The sequence below is a fragment of the Vanderwaltozyma polyspora genome, genomic scaffold (assembly GCF_000150035.1).
Source record: "Vanderwaltozyma polyspora DSM 70294 KpolScaffold1060 genomic scaffold, whole genome shotgun sequence".
Taxonomy (NCBI): Eukaryota; Fungi; Ascomycota; class Saccharomycetes; order Saccharomycetales; family Saccharomycetaceae; genus Vanderwaltozyma; species Vanderwaltozyma polyspora.
The window spans coordinates 69,833-88,804 of NW_001834667.1; the positions used below are offsets into that span (position 1 = coordinate 69,833).

General features: G+C 35.1%; 8 protein-coding genes across 8 annotated transcripts; 5 read left to right on the top strand and 3 right to left on the bottom strand.

Moving 5' to 3' along the window:
• Positions 1-325: 325 nt before the first annotated feature.
• Kpol_1060p29 (uncharacterized protein) lies at positions 326-1,639 on the top strand (the record flags this gene model as incomplete). The annotated part of the gene is made up of 1 exon (XM_001645181.1): positions 326-1,639. The coding sequence occupies one exon, from the start codon at positions 326-328 to the stop codon at positions 1,637-1,639; it is 1,314 nt and encodes a 437-aa protein (XP_001645231.1).
• A 155-nt stretch (positions 1,640-1,794) lies between these two features.
• Positions 1,795-6,336, bottom strand: IQG1 (Iqg1p; the record flags this gene model as incomplete). The annotated part of the gene is made up of 1 exon (XM_001645182.1): positions 1,795-6,336. One exon carries the CDS (start codon positions 6,334-6,336, stop codon positions 1,795-1,797), a length of 4,542 nt encoding a protein of 1,513 aa, XP_001645232.1.
• Positions 6,337-6,723: 387 nt separating this feature from the next.
• On the bottom strand, positions 6,724-7,557 carry CIN2 (GTPase-activating protein CIN2; the record flags this gene model as incomplete). Its single annotated transcript, XM_001645183.1, has 1 exon — positions 6,724-7,557. One exon carries the CDS (start codon positions 7,555-7,557, stop codon positions 6,724-6,726), a length of 834 nt encoding a protein of 277 aa, XP_001645233.1.
• A 900-nt stretch (positions 7,558-8,457) lies between these two features.
• On the top strand, positions 8,458-9,882 carry RVB2 (RuvB family ATP-dependent DNA helicase reptin; the record flags this gene model as incomplete). The annotated part of the gene is made up of 1 exon (XM_001645184.1): positions 8,458-9,882. The coding sequence occupies one exon, from the start codon at positions 8,458-8,460 to the stop codon at positions 9,880-9,882; it is 1,425 nt and encodes a 474-aa protein (XP_001645234.1).
• A 296-nt stretch (positions 9,883-10,178) lies between these two features.
• Positions 10,179-10,667, bottom strand: VMA11 (H(+)-transporting V0 sector ATPase subunit c'; the record flags this gene model as incomplete). The annotated part of the gene is made up of 1 exon (XM_001645185.1): positions 10,179-10,667. One exon carries the CDS (start codon positions 10,665-10,667, stop codon positions 10,179-10,181), a length of 489 nt encoding a protein of 162 aa, XP_001645235.1.
• Positions 10,668-11,287: 620 nt separating this feature from the next.
• Positions 11,288-12,094, top strand: NSL1 (MIND complex subunit NSL1; the record flags this gene model as incomplete). The annotated part of the gene is made up of 1 exon (XM_001645186.1): positions 11,288-12,094. The coding sequence occupies one exon, from the start codon at positions 11,288-11,290 to the stop codon at positions 12,092-12,094; it is 807 nt and encodes a 268-aa protein (XP_001645236.1).
• Positions 12,095-15,056: 2,962 nt separating this feature from the next.
• On the top strand, positions 15,057-15,893 carry Kpol_1060p35 (C2H2-type zinc finger protein; the record flags this gene model as incomplete). Its single annotated transcript, XM_001645187.1, has 1 exon — positions 15,057-15,893. The coding sequence occupies one exon, from the start codon at positions 15,057-15,059 to the stop codon at positions 15,891-15,893; it is 837 nt and encodes a 278-aa protein (XP_001645237.1).
• Positions 15,894-16,579: 686 nt separating this feature from the next.
• FYV8 (Fyv8p) lies at positions 16,580-18,811 on the top strand (the record flags this gene model as incomplete). Its single annotated transcript, XM_001645188.1, has 1 exon — positions 16,580-18,811. One exon carries the CDS (start codon positions 16,580-16,582, stop codon positions 18,809-18,811), a length of 2,232 nt encoding a protein of 743 aa, XP_001645238.1.
• Positions 18,812-18,972: the final 161 nt, after the last annotated feature.

Consider the following 18,972-nt stretch of genomic DNA (forward strand, 5'->3'; position numbering starts at 1 on the left):
CAACTTTATCAATATTTAATGTATATCTATCTAAATACAAATAAATATCCTCTGATACAATCTTTATATCTAATTTAATTGATTTAATTAATTTATGCCATCTCCATCACCATTGTCATGGATCAAAATTGATTTGATACTAACTATGACGTCATTTGGATATTATACTTAAAGGTCCGAAATTTCAATATCGAGCGAATATTAAAGGCTTCATAGGATAAATTGATGGAACTTTATAGTACCTTAAAAGTTTAATAAATGTTTAGAAGATTTGAGATAAAGAACTCAAGATCTTGTTGTATCGAGGTCTAGGTTGGTATTTGAGATGGTTATTGGATTACCTAATAAGAAATGTTTTTGTTGGATTTGTTTAGACGAGTCAAGTTTTGATTCTTCATGGATACGGCATGAATGCGGTTGTAATTTGCAGTTACATAAGAAATGCTACATGAAATGGTTATACAATTTGAATAAGAAGCAAATGAATGAACGGTTATCTGTGTATGATCAAGGGGTTTCTTTGGATTCTGATTTGACTAGTAGGATGTTTTATTTGGTCGATGGACATTTAGATTTTTGTAGGGAATTGTCTACTGCTGAAATAATCACTTCTATTCCTGTTGTTGGTGTTCCTTTATTTTCTATTTTATGCATACCGTTACTTACAGGTTTGACAACTTTTGGTATCAAATATCTGGTGAAACTGATTTTCAGTTATGTACCTTTGAAACCTCCCATAACTCATGCAGAATGTCCTCAATGTAAAAAATACATTGAAACTCGTGCTATTACTTTTAGGAGCAGGTCTATCGTTTTAGAATTGTATTACCAGCTTAAACGTATGATTAGAACTGGTACTGTTTTAGTAGCGGTTACTTTATCTACACTTAACCTTGGAAAGTGGTGGTTTAAACTAGGTCTATGGCAACTACGTAAAATATTTCCTGAAGATGTTCTAAGAGTACTACTAGACATTAGTACTACCAAAGCGTTAGATGTTTATAGTGAGACAATAAATGGGTTGATTAGCGTTCCAAATAGTTCCAAGTTCTTGATTTTTGGATTCCCGTTATATCTGTTTAGTCTAACAGACAACTACTCGGTATTAAATAAATGGAGATGGTTATGGTCATTAGTAGCTACAATAAGAGTTAGTTATTATGATAGCTCATCGAGTAGTGTCATGTACAATATTTTCAGTTCATTCAGCCTGTTGATCTGGTCATATTCTAACTTTATTTCACCATTGGTCGAATATAAATATAAGGAATTGGTGGCCAGGGCAAGTCCTTACTATTTAGATAGCATAGCAAAATACCAAGGTGATAATAATCGTTCCCAAAGATATTCTGATATTCTAATAAAGTCAAGCTGGTATGACAATTTATTTGACTCTATCATTTGGCCAGTATGTGGTAGTTTATTAGGGAACAAATTGCTAAGGTGTTTCTTATGGTTGCGGAGAAATAAAATAATATCCTGGGATCCTGATATGGCTCCAAATCTATTTTCCATGCTATGCAAGTTGGTTGGATGTGCTGTAGTTGCCATGTCAGCACAAGGTTTAAAATACTATATGTCGTATAAGAGAATGAAAGAATTAAGAGAGCTTCAAAGCAGTATACTTGACACTATGTAATCTAGAGAGGTTCTTGTAAGATTTGGAGTCAAAAATTAAAATGGGTAATGTCATGTTTGAAAATCGTTATTATATAACTAGTTGCTTCTATATTAATGATTAAATTTTGTTATGAATTTGTATATATGTAGATATGTCCTCTTATGAATTAAACTTTAATTATGCTTATTGAAAAAATTAGCTGATAAAAGTTCTAAAAGTTTTGAAGTGGAGAAAGTAATTTTACCATTGAAAAGGTACCATGTACTAACCTTTTTACCAACTTGGGTATTCAACAAATCAAAGAAATCAAAAGTATCAACTAGATGGGAATATCTTTTGGATGGTCCCTTACGCTTATCTGAGATTTGAATACCAAATTTACCGCCATCAGAAGTAAATATTTTGAAATAAATATCTGGAAACTTTGGACCACTTGACCCAAAAACTTTTACAGTTAGTTCACCCAATTTTTCTCCTTCAATATTCTTTACGACACCTTTTTCATATAATTGTTTTGTCGACCATTTGAACTTCAGACCTTGAATATTATCTCCTCCTTTACTATGGACTTTTTTATAAGCATCTTTTAGGTTTCCCAATGCACCTTTATGTACAACAGTATAATCCTTAGAAACTCTGAACTTCTCAATGATATTATTTATCGACCTTTTTAATAGAGTCACATCCGAATTTAACTGTTTGTTAATAGCGGCCAACTCATGAACTGTATATCTGGTAATATCAAGTTCTTCCTCAACACTTTGAGTTATAAATATTGGGAATTTGATGTTGTTTGCTATGTCATTTAAAATGCTTTGCATTTGGTTATCTGCTGGATTTAACATTCCTATATTTTCTAATTCATGTATATTTCTTAGTGCTAACATCTTCAAACTAAAATATAGCGGAGATTCTAGTTTCTTTAAAATTGGATCCTCCTTAATTCTTGGATTATCATTCAATAAAGTGGAAAAGCTTGGCTCGTCTTCATCTAGTACAGTACTTACTGCAAGGTCATATAAATTAGTGTCAACATCTTCAACCTGCATCATATACATAAAAATCCTTTTGACTTGGTCATATATTCTCTTCATCTTATCGTCATTCTGCAAAAAACGGTATGATGCAGGGTTCAATTCCAAAGTAACACGTCCAGTACGAGGAATCGATTTATCATCGGAGCATTGTTTCAGGATATCAACTATCATATCATCTGGTTCTATATACTTCAAATACTCTTGAAATTTATTCGTGATTTGGATTACCTTTTCGGATAAGATCTCTAGTCTAGGTCTTACCGAAAGCATATCTTCATATATTAGTCTTTCACTTTCTTGTTCATACTCTGGTCCAACCATTATTTGCATTAGCATATCCTTTAAATATGGCTTAATTTCTGCTGAATATTGATTTAATGGGTCATAGTACCCTTCAAAATCACGCATTTCAAAGACAGCCTCTAAAGAATGCATTAATATTGCAATCTTTTCCTCAATATTCGAATAATTATTATCGACAAATCCATAGTACCTTCTGTTAACCAAATACTCTTTAACAAGGGTTCCTACAACTATTTTAGATATACATCTTAATGACGATGTTTGATCATAATTTTGATCAGCGGCGAAAGTAAATATTTTTGAACATAAGTATCTTATTTCCACTGGAATAGCTTCAATCCTACTTGTAAAAATTTCTGCAATCATCTCAACAGCGTGCCAAACATTCTTTAGGTTTTCTATGAAATGTATTTTAGTTTGATCATCTTCGATTGCAGAAGATCTATCTGTACATTCGATCCCATGGATTAATCTATAGATGACAGATGGATCACTTGTAAAATCAATGTTTCTATCGTTAATATATTCCAAGATTGGTAAAAAGAGGGAAATTAAGTCGGGATACTCTCTTTGAATAAATAATTTAATCAATTTCTGCCAAAAATGGGTATTATTGTTCATGAAGTTTGTAATAGAGTGTGAATCAACCATATTTTGATGTAACAATTCAGCAACGAATCTTGTAAAACAGACCTTTTCTCTCTCGCCCATTCTTTGGTTGACAATACTAAATGTAACATATACATTATCTTCAGTAAAAAGAGGATCTTTTCTGTATAGTAACTTCCAATAAGTTGGATCTACTTGTAATAAATAAAACAATTTCTCATAACCTGGGTATTTAGAACTTGCGGCATGTACATTGCTCATTTGCTGTTCTAGATTATTTTCGATTTTATATTTGTCTAAGATATCTGAAAAATCTAATTGCTGTCTTAGTTCTGATTCCATTTTTTCTCTTCTCATATTTTCTGAATCTAGTTCGGCTTGTGATTTCTCTAATTCATTCTGTATGTTTTCAATATTTCCAATATTATTTAGTAAGTGAACAAATTTTCTAACTGACCATAGACTTGGATTTGGAGTACTCATGAGCTCTTTATATGCAATTCTTTGATTGAAACAACGTACCCATGATTGAATTTTTATTATGGATTTAGTATTTCCTAGAAAATGTGCTTTTCTCTTATCCAACCTAGAACGAATCATTATGGCCCTTATCCTAGCTTGAAGAACAGATATATGGCTATTTTCAACTACATCATCAACCAAATCTAATGTGTATCTGACTAAAACACCTCTTATGCTAGATTGTAGAGCGATTATGACATCAGAATCTTCATTAATTTGATACATTTGGTAATCCTTACGTGCTCTTGAACCTCTTAGGTAAGTACTTAATTTTAAAATTGTTTCATCATTTTCCAAACATTGTTTATGAGTATTCAGTATCTTGTTTCTAGTCAGATATCCTTTGGATACGGCTTGTAGTCTAGAGACTGAATTTGTACAATCCAAGTTGAAATGATGATTCAATTTAGCAATCTCAGCTCTTTTCAAATTCCCTCTATATACACTTTGGACAAGAGTGATAGCAGACTTGTCAATCAATGAGGATAATGTTGAAGTTTTATAAAATTGTCTGAAAAGAATACCTTTTATGACGGCCTGTAACTTTATTAATGGTTTCGTTACATTATTAATATCCATTAATTCAGCCTGAGCATTCGCTCTTGCTAAGCAGGCACGACACATAGATTGTAGTCCTATTATATCTTTTTCTTGCCTTAATATACGAATCCTTTTTCTATCAATATTTTCACGCAATATGATACCTTTAATAGTTGCTTGTAAGTGTGATAACTCAGATAAACTTATTTCACTTGAATTCATCTTGAATGGTTTATTGAATTTTGATCTCGCTTCATTTCCTCTTACCAAAGACTGGAAGAATATAACTTCCTTCTCATGAAGTTTTGCTAATCTCATCTTAATATTTAAATCAAATCTTAGATTTGCACTACGACAAATGCTCTGGATATCAATAACGTTGTCCAAAAACTCATCTTCAGTCATTTTCTGCCTTCTGTTGGGAGAATAATTTAACTTGGAATAACGAGTAGGAGAGTAACGAGTAGGAGAGTAACGTGTAGGGCTATAACTATGTGTATTATAGAACTGTAATCCTTGTTCCCTGTTTTGACTTCTTCTTAAGTAGAAGTCTGTATCCAAAGTGCTATATCTAGCAATTGATGGTGAATGATACGATAAACTAGATAATTTTAATGGACTATATTCTAAGTTTGGTGTTCTTGTTAAAATATCATAATCGATACTTTTAAAAGGTGATTTATAACTGACTTTGGGTGTCGACTCGTTAAAATTTTCTGCTTTAGTATTATGTGATGGTAATTGAAGATCACTAATGGATGGTGTTAGTTCTCTCTTTATATCTACAGGTTTCTTTTTTTCTGGAGTTTTGTAAATTGTCTCATCTAGAACAGGTTCTTTGTTATTTTGAAATTCATTAAAGTCTTCAATTAATCCAGATTGCACTTTAGTTTTCTTAATGGGAGATGAAGTTGGGCTTACCGCTAACGATTTAAAATCACGGATTCTTGGCCAAGTTCTTTGACATTTCTTTAAATCATCCTTGGTAAAGGTTAATTGGCCAGATAAATTTGTTAAACCTGGAGTTTTTGTTGGCCATTTTTTGTTTATGATAGTAATCATTATGTTCAAGGTTTCGAATACTTGTGGAAGATCTTTTTTGTTGTATAGATCTTGTAGTTCGAATCTAAAAGAATTTGGAACACCTACGTGATCAACCAATGTAAAAAAAGCATTGATATTCTGAGTATGTTTGAACTCTAACTTCTTACCGGCAGGATAGACAGTTGGTACCAGAGATGGGTTAATTTTTTGTGCAACAGTCGCAAGGTATACACCATTCCTCAACGCATCACCAGCACATAACTCGATTTCAGGTTCAATTTCTTGGCCAATAACCTCCTCTATCCAACATTTTACTTCACCTACACGGCAAAGCAGTTCGTAGTACTTTAATTCATCTTTTGACAACGTAGATTTATCGAATTGAGCAGAAGGATTGACGTTAGACGAGTATAAAGGTGGTACTGATTTACTATGTGAATCTATCTTTGTAGTAAATTTAGGAACCTGGGAATCCAATTTTGTTGGTTTTATTGGCGATGATTGGTTACTTTTCAGTAAGTTTAAATTCGATGAAGAATTTAATTTTGAAGGAGAAAGAGGTTTCAATTGTGGGCTGCCTTCATTTTCTAGATTTTGGATATACCTATTAATGAATGAGTTATTAGTCGATCTCGTTGGTGAGTCCGCTATAGCAGACATTTCTTAACAGGATCTTAAAATTGATTCTACCTCTGTCTGGAAATATTTTGTCTTAATATATTAATTCTATTGAATTGTACACTTGATATAAACAATTCAAACACACAAAACCCAAAGATAAAAGACTAAATCAAATTGTTTAAAACTTTCAAGCCTATAGTACTTCTTTTATTTTTATTTTAATTTTTCACTTAATTTAATCTTGTCTTATTAAAGATGATTTTTCTTGATCTTGATGCAAATATTTACATGTTTCCTGTTACGGTTAAATCTTGATTTCGAAAATTTAGAAATTTCAGTCACGTGACATAGTAGAAAGCATGCGGCTGAAATAGTTAGCATCATAGCAATAGCAATGAAGTATAAAAGGTAAAATGTCCTCCACGTTCAAACTTTTATGTACTTCTGTTTTAATTTTAATGTATCTAAGTCACGTAAATCGAAATCTCCAAAAGTGTAACTTGAATCTTTTTCCGTATGAAAGCCTAAGTTGCTAAAATTCTGGACATTTATTAGATCCTTTGAATCAGTATGTATAATACAATCATCGCAATTTTCAATTACTACGTTCTGTGGAGCTTGAGAATTATTTTCAGGCAAATTGAAGTATAATCTACATGAGTTTAAACTATGAAGTCTGACTTGAATTGAATTTGCCGAAGGTAATTTTATTATGATCACTGAATCATTACAATTCTTGAATATTACACTTCCATTCATGAAAGATATAGGGTTCAAATTTATTATTGAATTTTTAATATTTTGAAATGATAAGGCTCCATACTCGATTACATCTGAATTATCTTCGATGAATGCAGCACAATTCAGTAAATTATTTACAAAATTTGAACTTCCATTCAACAGTATATCTTGTCCAACAGAAAAATCTTCATTTTTAACAGGTTCTTCTTGTGGTGATAAAGTTGGTTTGACAATTTTCCTTTCATTTTTCATTTTTGATAATGATAATTTATTTCTAAAGTCAATCTTTCTAGCACCATTACTTTCAAGACGTAATGCGCAGTTAATTTTCTTCAACAATTTATCAATATCGTTAGAATAGCGTTCTGCATCATATTTTGGTATATCAGAACTGGAATCATCCAATTCCTTTCGTAGTGAAATGACTTTTTCCTTCAAAAGATTCTTATCTTTGCATGACTCAAATTCCAATTCTGCTTGTTTTTTTTTGTTCTCAAACTCAATGGAATATCTCAACATCTTATAGTCAAATCAGTCATCCACACACGTCTTCTTACGCCTTCCAAGAGCAGGATATTCACTATTCTTGTTCATCATTTTGATCATGAATAATGGTTAACTTTTATATTTTTGGATTTTTCGAGATGAGCATGGGAACCTAGAAGAAAAAAGATACCACAGTGTGAGAGAGTAGTTACCGTAGAAACCAGAAACTGTAACTAAACCATAATCCAAAGAGATATTAGTTGTATACAGGTTAAAATCAGTTGTAACATTTCTAAATTGACTTGTAGCACTGTAAATATATCTAGGTTCAAGTAAAGATGATTATATAAATCTTGCCAGTGGTGTATATCGATAGGACACTGTACTGTTTATAGTGTAGCTAAATTCGTTGCTAACGATTCTCATCTCTTGTTTTATGGGTACTATGAGAAACACAGAGATACTAACTACCTAACTTCTAAAACTATAGAGATATCAATTCCATCGGTATTAGCTCATATCTCTAAAGACATCTTGTTATAAGTTACAATTCATTTAACCTTTACTGTCATCCATTTAACAGTTCGAAACCTTTTTATATAGCCCTCTATGTCTTGTTACCCTCCTTTCGCTATTATTGAAAAATTATCATGAAAAATTCAGATGAAGTTAACTATTAATGGATAGGTGATGGGATATTACAAACTAGAGCTCATTGAATTGATTTCAAATAGATAATAATCTCGAGTAACTACGCTTTACGAGTAATTACTTGTTTATCTCTTACGTACTGGTTCATAGGTTGGTGATTGTTTTTGTTGGATCGATTTTGGGTTAAAAATAGTCCTTTGAAGGCACACACGATATTAAACAATAGTTAAGAAATAAAGATATAGAGATTGAAGAAAAATTTTAAACAAGAAAGCAATAAAAATGTCAATTCAAACAAGCGATCCAAATGACGTTTCTGAGTCAATCAAGTCTTTGTCTTTGATTGCTGCTCATTCCCATATCACAGGTTTAGGTTTAGATGGGAATTTACAACCTTTGGAATCATCAAATGGTATGGTTGGTCAACTTAAAGCTCGTAGAGCTGCAGGTGTTATTTTAAAGATGGTACAAAATGGTACTATTGCTGGTAGAGCAGTATTAGTTGCAGGTCCTCCATCTACAGGTAAAACGGCTTTGGCAATGGGTCTTTCTAAATCATTGGGTAGCAATGTCCCATTCACTGCTATTGCAAGTTCAGAAATTTTTTCCCTTGAAGTTAGTAAAACTGAAGCTTTAACTCAAGCATTTAGAAAGTCTATTGGTATTAGAATTAAAGAAGAAACAGAATTGATAGAAGGTGAAGTCGTAGAAATCCAAATTGACAGATCTATTACTGGTGGTCACAAACAAGGTAAATTAACAATTAAAACTACTGATATGGAAACCATTTATGAATTAGGTAACAAAATGATTGATGGTTTAACCAAGGAAAAAGTCTTAGCAGGTGATGTCATTTCTATTGACAAAGCCAGTGGTAAGATCACAAAGTTGGGTAGATCATTTGCTAGATCAAGAGATTACGATGCCATGGGTGCTGACACTAAGTTTGTCCAATGTCCAGAAGGTGAATTACAGAAAAGAAAGACTGTCGTCCATACTGTATCGTTGCATGAAATCGATGTGATTAATTCCAGAACACAAGGGTTCTTGGCATTATTTACTGGTGATACTGGTGAAATTCGTTCTGAAGTCAGAGATCAAATCAACACTAAGGTTGCTGAATGGAAAGAAGAAGGCAAAGCGGAAATTGTTCCAGGTGTTTTGTTTATTGATGAAGTGCATATGTTGGATATAGAATGTTTCTCATTCATCAACAGGGCTCTAGAAGATGAATTTGCACCAATCGTCATCATGGCTACCAACCGTGGTATTTCCAAGACAAGAGGTACTAATTATAAATCACCACACGGGTTACCAGCAGATTTGTTGGATAGATCTATCATCATTACCACAGGCAGTTATTCCGAACAAGAGATCAAGACTATTTTGGCTATTCGTGCTCAAGAAGAAGAAGTTGAAGTTGCTGAAGATGCTATGGATCTATTAACCAAGATTGGTACTGAAACCAGTCTGCGTTACAGTAGTAATCTAATATCCACTTCTCAGCAAATAGCTATAAGGAGGAGCGGTGATTCTAGCGCCAAGGTTGAAGTTGCCGATATCAAGAGAGCATACTTATTGTTTTTGGATAGTGGGAGATCTGTGAAGTTTTTGCAAGAGAATAAATCTCAATATATTGATGATGAAGGTAAAGTTGAGATATCAACAGGCAGAGGTGAGGAAGATGTCATGGACACGACAGAGTAAAAAAAATTGCAACGATGACGGTGTATAATTAAATATTGTATAAAATAACTATGTAATAAATTAAATGAAAAAAATATTGCGATTACAAAACAGAGCGTTTATTATATAAAAGAGACTATGTTATATATATGCGTTTGTTCGGATATATATATATATGTGTGTTTGTTCGGATATATATATATATTTGTATATTTGTGTATATGATGTTGGAATGGAACAGAGCCGGGTGTTGAATGATTAATGTTATGTCTTTTTTTATTTTAGTTTATGTCATATTAATTTTGATTTATCTGTTATTATTTTTCGGAACCTTTTGTGTTCAATATCAATGCGACGATCATACCGTAAAGGCCTAAAACTTCTGAAAAGATAAGGATCAGTACGATACCTACAAAAAGTCTTTGTTGGTGCATGAATTTCCTCACACCTATATCTCCCACTATACCGATGGCGTAACCACTGCTTAAACATGCGAACCCCACACATAGACCACAACTCAAATGCATGAAACCGTTGAATAAAGTATAATCTTGGGCAGGATTTAAAGAGCCAGCAATCAATACAGCCACGACCAAACCGTAAATAGCCAAGATACCACTCATGACGACTGGGATCAGAGATTTCATCAATAGTTCTGGTTTGAAAGTACCTATACCTGCGATACCTATACCTGATTTAGCAGTACCTATAGCAGCACCTAAACAAGATAGGATCATTGCGAAAGCACAACCTGCGAAACCAAAGAATGGAGCATATAGAGGAGCATACTCGTTTACCTCTGACATTTGTGAGGGAAGGGAAATTGTGTGGTATTAATGGATTTAGATGATTGTTTGAGTGAAGAAAAGAATGAGATTGAATCAGTTTTAACAATGGGCACCTTTATTTAATCATATATATTAGTAGGTTTAAGTATTAAATTTTTAATATTTTTCAATTTTGATATTCAATTAGTTTCAATTAGCAGCTGTAAGATGAAGGGGAGATTGGATATAATTGATGCGGACAAGGTTCAGGAAGAAAAAAAGAAAAATTGCCGAATGGTGAAAACGCAAAGCGTTTTTCTTGCTGTTTGCTCAAAAGACAAGTGTCGTCAGGTATGACTAACACGTGTATTTCACGTGTTTGGTTGCATTTGATTTGATCTGATCGCTGTTAACGAAAGTATGTGCGTTTTCCCGTAGTAAACAACAAAAACAACAATACAATACAACAAAACAAAACAAAACAAAACAAAATATAGCGAATTTAGAAAAATGAGAGATCAAATTCTTATTATATAAACAGAACAAAACTGTTTATAAAGTGTTGATTTAGACGTAGGTAGTCTGCACTGTTTGGGCAACGAATAGTTTGAAAGACAGTTAGTTGAACTACAGTTGACGAATAGTTCGACAGTTCCAAGATGTCGAGACGGATGGATATGACAGCAGCACAGGTACGCAGCGTGTATGAACAGTTACACATCTCGCTTGACGAAAGAGTGGCACGTGAGTTTGGTATTGGTGATACGGACAGCAGTGAGCAGCAGCAACATCGATATGAGACTGGCGGGAAAGACGACGAGTTGTTGAAGAGCGTGAAGTTTGAAATTGAGCGATATCTTCATAACGTGATTGAGATGAGCGGCAACTCTATCCGGATAGACAGGGGACGCGGAACAGCCGCTGCTACCGCTTCAGCAACTGGAAGAGCATCATCGACCACGACAACTGCTGCCGTTGTGGCCTCCGAATTAGCAACAAGTAATGGGTATATTGAAGAATTTGATACGACACTCAATGAAACAGTTCGTGAGAAATATCAAGAATGGGAAGACCTTACAGTAAAGTTGTCCCAATTGAGAGCACAGGCACCACAAGAGATTAACAACCAATTTACCAACAACAAGATGGGCCTCTACAAACAGATTGACACTGCCCTGGAACAAACACAAAAACAAAAGCAACCACCACAATCAGACCCAAAAACTGTTGGAAATGGTGACGGAACTGCAGGCGTTACTGATGAATGTGAAAATGGAAATGAAAGTGAAGCTGAAAGTGAAATGGTAATTCCAACGAAGAGCGACTATCACGAAATCCTAACGAATGTCGCACACACTGCACAACAATTGCCGTCCCACAGACAGCAGCTCGATTCTCTCCGGGGGCTTGTTGCGTTCCTCGATACTGCGTCCACCACCCGCCACCAAGACCACCACCGATCTTGATCTGCACAGCAATGAAGAAACAAACAAGTACAGAAACGGAAAAATAGGTGCTAATTTTTATGTTTTTTGGGCCTGCGCAACAAACACAGCAGAGACCGAGAGTGACAACGGACAACGATAACGACAGAATAGATAGTAACGTAAGATCATAGCGCACAACCTTTTTTATTCTCTCTCGCTGGTCTTTCCACCACCTCAACAACAACAACAAAAAAGGCAACTAAAACAAAGCTATTCCAGTTTTGGAGAAGCAGATACATATTTGATAATTGATAATTGATAATTGATAATATTCAGACACAGCAGGTGCACAGGGAAGAGGAGAGGAGAGGAGAAGAAAAGATAGGAAAAAGCTAATGTGATTCACATCAACGGCACCTATTCCCGTTCTCTCTGGGGATTGGCCAATTTTTCCATTTCGTTCTGCAGGTTCAGGCTAGCCCGACGCAGCCCAGCCAAGCAAACAGTCCCATAATCAGACAGCAAAAGATAACAACGCAATATCCGTAGCGAAGTCACAAGCTAATCAAAAACCACAATTAGTTTCCCTCGGCCCACTTCACTTTTTCACCAATGATTGCCCAACCCCTCTGCGCCCTTACACCCGTCATCTGACTCTCTTTCGCTAATTCTTTTTTTTTTTTGCCTTCTCTCTGCAGATCGGGCCACGCCACACTTGGACTCGCCCACACATACGTACGTACGTACATACATATATACATTTTGGGCGTTGAGACAAGGCCCAAAACGGAAAACAGAAAGCTCATTTCTTTTTTTTCATAGCATGGTGCCGGTCCACTTGTGCCCGGTTACTAAAGGAGAGTTCCAGACTAAGCCCATTAATGACCTTTTTCCAATCTCTAACTTCGTTTTGGTTGGATTCCGTTGAGTGTTTTTTTTTTCTTTTTAAATAAAAACTTTCCAATAATACTTTGTGGTCTCACTTTTATTTATTTTTTTACTTCCCCTAAAGAACACTGTTACACACTTTTTTTTTGCTTTTGCGTTTTACCTCTTTGCACGCCCTGCCTGCTCCCCCTCTGTTACGCTGTTGTATACCATATTGGGCAATAGCTCCTGGGGACCTCTAGGTCCTTCCCGGTGCAGGATATTTTGCCAAGATCCACCACCGGGATCGTACTCCCCGAAAAGATAAAAAACAATTTTAAATTTTAAATCACTGTTGCTTTTTTTCTTTTTTTGCTTTCATATTACCTCTCTTCTCTCCTCTTGCTCTGCGGAGGACCTTGCTCTGCTCTGCCATAATAATGCTGTCTCTGTCTGCGTGGTTGACGGTAAAGGAAAGAGGAAACTGACCGGTTAACTGACCTCGCCCAAAGAAAACAAGGCAGCCACACGGGGTCTCGAACAACATTTAAAAATTTAAGAATAAAAGATAAAATTACAAGATAAAAAATAAACATTAACCATTAACCATTAACAGACACAATGGTGCATACTTGGGAACTGGTCCAGGTCGCTCATTCTATTCCTCTCCCTCTCCCTCTGGGCCCACCACTGACATCTCCCTCGTGGTGGGTCAACCGAACCCAACCCAACCCACTTCATCTACCCACACAAGGCAAGGCAAGGCAAGACCAGACAAGACAAGACATGACAAAACAAGATTAGACGAGACAACAAAAGAAAAAACCGTTACACACATAAACACCAGTTTTCCACCTCTCCCCTGCGCGCTTGTCACACAACCAGAACAGTCTGACCAAGTCCAAGTCCAAGTCCAAGTCCAAGTCCAAGTCCAAGCCCTCCCAAGCCCAAACCTAAACCCAAATCAAACATCAAAAACTGTTCCAACAAACAAAAAGCAATTTTTTGTTTGTTTGTTGGGAGCGAAGAGAAGACTAGCGAAGAGAGGGAAGAGAGAGAGAGAGCACAGGTTTGCTTTTGCTTTTGCCTTTGGTTCGGGTCCTGCGCGTGTCTCTCGCGGGTGTTTGACCAGAATACTGCACTCGCTGCTGCGTTTGTTTTCGAACATTTGGTATCTCTTTCGGTATGCCCCTCATCGGTGGCTGCCTAGCTAACTCTGTTCGAGAATGAACATAATGATGATTTAGAGGAATATCTCAGTTTCAGTTCATCTCACAAAACCCATCGGAAACACTCACACCTGTTTATCCCACTGAAGTACTAGAGTATAGCGCACTGTTCGCGAACTCAACTCAACTCAACTCAACTCAACCCAACCCAACCCAACCCAGCTCAACTGGAAAGTTAAATAAACCCGAATCGACTTGGATTGAATTGAATCGACTTGAATTGAACTGAATTGAATTGACTGGAAATTCATCTGAACCTTCACCTTTCCAATCCCAATTGTTATATATAAACAAATTGTATTTGTTTATTTCATCTCGGTTCGGTTCGACTCAAACTAAAACTCGTTTACCCACCTCACTTCCCTTTCCCTCTTGTCGCCCTTTTCACACGTACCTACTTTCTTCTTATTCTCTTCTGATCCTCATCCTCATCCTCTTCCTCATCCTGCCTTGAACATTCTTACTTCATTCGAATGCTTTTGAAACTGACTCAAATCGGTCTTTGTTGTTAAGGAAAAAATAAAGGAAGAAATAAAAAGAACCCATATATATATATAGATTACACACAGAGTGAATATATTTCATTATCATTATATATATGTATATGTCTAGGTGTTTCTGTATAGGTATTATATATATAGATTGATCGATAGATAAACACGTCCCCCCCCCAACAATAACAACAATTCCTCATAACCCTAGCTCTTCATCACTCTCATTCGACTGATATTTGTTATATTATTATACCTTATATACCTACCTTTTTTTTTCATATATATTTTTCCATTCCCCCGTCTTTCCATCCAGAGCCTTAATTTTACCTTTTTTTTCACCAACTACTATTACCATTATCTATATACTTCTAGGTACTACATTAGACACTAATTAGGCGTCGCTATTAAATAATGACAAAACCAAAGCTAGCAAGAGGTAATAAGAAAAAATTCAAATGTTCAGGTTTCGGTGACTGCGCAATGGCCTTCACAAGACAGGAACATTTGGCAAGACATCAGAGAAGACATACTGGAGAAAAACCTTTCCAATGTGAGATTTGTTTGAAGTTTTTTTCAAGACATGATAATATGCGCCAACATAGAGATTCTGTACATTCTTCTCAGAATCAATTGACAAAAATAAAAAATACCGTAATTATGCAGAATAATTTACATTGTTTCAAGATTACAAAACATAATAATACAAACGCAACGACAACGAATACGAACACGAATACGAATACGACAACGACAACGACAACGACTGTAAATAACCCAACAGTTACAACGATCAATCAACCAAATGCGATGAACAACGGCAGCAATGGCAACAACAATAACGTTGCATCTCACCCTGCACCTTCATTGATGGAAAGAAAAGATTTCGTCAATTCGTATTACTACGACCAACATCAACCGATTAAATTGCCTCCATTGCTGCTCAATCCTTCTCCAAGGTACAACCCATATCCATATGAAGCAACGCGATTATCATTACCGCCACCTTCATCTTCCTCATCCTCGACCTCATCGTCTTCGTCATCATCATCATCAATTTCAACACAGGGCTATTTGACACCATTGAACGTACCTCCTGTAGTAACGCTGCCCGTCGATGCAAATGTCGTTGTTAAACAGGATATTCAACAAACTCAACAGCCTAACGTTGCACCAGTAGCTACTCATCCTGAAACAGCAGCCAACAACACGTCGGGCTCAAGACTAAGAGTAAGTTACATGTTAACTTAATACAAAACCGACCTGTTATTATACTAAAAAGAAAAATTAACGTCAACGGATTTAATCTATCATTTACTATTACGATATTATAATTCAAATGCCCAGCTAAGGCAAGGATTTTTTTTTTATTCACGATTTAAAACGAACGTTTGCCAGATTTTTATCGACTGTAACATTATTATTATTATTATTATTAATTATCCCCCCTCCCCTCTATCTATCGATCAATGGCATTTCAAGCGAAAGCTTAATGGATTGAATTCGACTTATTTGCATTTCATCATTTTTATATTGTTATTATTATTATATTATTATTATTATTATTATTTTAAATAGTTTTATCTTAGCTATCGCAGTTTTATATTATTATTCTTAGCTTAATTATTCATTATTCATCATCATTATAAACCCATGTCTGTCTTCTTCAACTTGGCCATTTCCATTAAGTCTTCTTGCAATGTCATCATCTCTATAGATCTAATGTAACTTTGAACGAACATGTCATAACCACTTCGCCTTCTAATTTAAACTTGATTTTAAATTTAAAACCTTTAATATTTACTTGTACATATCAACAACAAACTACAAAGTCATTAAACTGATCAACAGAGAACTAGTGGGGTCCTATAAACGGTTTTAGGGTTGATTTGTTTAATATCAAGGAGAAACCCACAAGGTTTATTGTGATTACAGAAATGACTGATCAGGTGGAAAGAAAAAAATCGTATAGATGGGCTTCGGCGTCTCAGGCTTCTTACGACGGTGCTGGATGGGACAGTAGTGATGAGATTGATTCCCATGATGAAGAATTGAAAAATCTACCTACTTTGCCAAAACTCGACTACACTAAAAATGACGAGGTCTTAAATTCGGTCCCTGAAAATACTAATGATCCAATTTCATCAAACGTAGTTCAGGAACAAATTCAGCCACAAGTTCCTGAACTCGTTCCCAGTTTTTTAAAGTCTCAACAGTTGAAGAGAACTCCTACTAATAAGACAGTTAATGATGATTTGGACAATCTGATGGAGCAGATATCAAAGGAAATGACTCCAGTATTACCTCAAGGTCGTAATTTCGAAGAACTTGATGATAGAGTAAGTGATAAAGAACTTGATAATGAAAGTGATAATCACGTCCCAAGAGAATACTTCCAGAAAAGTATGGGTTATTTCGATGAAAGTTTGGGCTACTCGGAAGGTGATGATGAAAATACAAATAAAGATCAGAATGATGACGATATGGCTATGGATCAAGATGAAGAAGAAGAATTTAAGGTATCTAAAAATGGCTACTTTTCGAAATTTATAGAAAATGAGAATGAATCCAAAAATACAGAGAATAAGCAAGAAATAGACTCAGAGGTGGATGTGCCTAAAGCAGAATCTGTCAGTTCGAATTCTGAGTCTAGATCTCAGTTACAAAAACAAGATAATGAAAGCAAATTATCATTGATTGATAATTATAGTGATATTCCCGATTCTATCCCAGAAAATGAAACCAAAGAAGAACACCCAGTTGAAATGGAAGCCGTAGAATCAACCGATGACACCGGTGTAGATATTGATGAGTTGTCCTATACAGAATCTATTACAAATTCAATTAACAACATGTCATTGACGAATGAAGAATTCCAAACACCAGAAGAATCTGAAGAAGAGAAATCGCAGATTGAGGAATCCCAAGCTCAAGATCAAAATTCTGCAGAATCATCTCTAGGGAAAGATTCTATAACGACGACTCACACTGGTAATAAATCCAATGATACATTATCTATTGCATCTTCTAAAGATACAGAACCCGAGGATGAAGAAAATGTATTGGTAGAAAACGAAAAAGATGAACCTGTACAAGAAGATCCAGATATATCGATGGAGAAAGCAAACAACACAACTATGAATGATACATCTATTAATGCTGAAGATGAAGTTGACGAGCACGATAATAGCCGAGATTCAACTGAATCGGGAGAATGGAGACCAAATACAGATGCATTTAGATCGGGTTTCGTTCAGGAAACTGATAATAAACCGCCAGAAGGTTACGTTGTAGATTCAGAGGGTCAACTTGTAGACCTAATGCCGTCAAATTTAAAACAACGAGCTGCATCGACTTATACCGCTGGAAACGAAAGTGTATGGCAAGGTTTTCCAAGTAATTCGGACTCGACCAATAATCAAGATAATTCCGGTGCTCCCGAAGGCTACGTTTATGATGAAGATGGTAAGTTGGTAAACCTAACTCCTTCTGCAATGAAAAGTAGCGCTATCTCAACATACACAGCGGGAAATGCAAGCATGTGGGAAGCTTTTCCATCTGATGGTACCGCAGATATAGAGACAATTAGAGATACAAAGACTATTTATGATAATAATACTTTGTTTAACGTTCCTGGTGTGATATCAAACAATACCTCCTTACCACCTCTTCCAGATAATGCAGCGGCTGCAACTGCGTCTGCCGCTGTAAGAGGTTTAAATTCTTCCTCGACATTATCAACAATTCCTTTAGGTTTAACGCCAATTGGTAGTGTAGGAGATATCTCTAAATTAAAAGAGAAAAATCCAATACCACAACTAGATTTAAATCAAGTCATAGGCGGGAAAAGGTCGAATGCTGCTAAATTGGAAGAGCTAAGAAATTATAGAAATAGCTTGGAAGAATACGATACAGGTGTTAAAATATGGATATCACATTCATTAAAGTCTTCGAACTCTTCGGATTCTAATTTTATATTTGAAGAATATAAAGTGAGTAAACATGTTAAACATGCATATGCTAATGCGGATGAATTAAGCAAAAAAAGTACTGTTATTAATACAGTGGATACTGTAACACAAAACGTTAGCCATTTGAAAAAGAAGGTATTCTCACATTCTATAAAATCAAAGGGTTTATTTGCATCTATTGGGAAAAAGAAATTGTAAGAATTTAATAACCAAGTTCCGATTGTATTCTAAAGAAATGCAATTATTTATATTACATATATTTACATATATATTGTCCATAAAAAATTCTTATATATGGAAATAAGTTTGAAGTGCATGAGTTGAAAATTAAATAATTATTAAATGTGTTTAAGACCAGA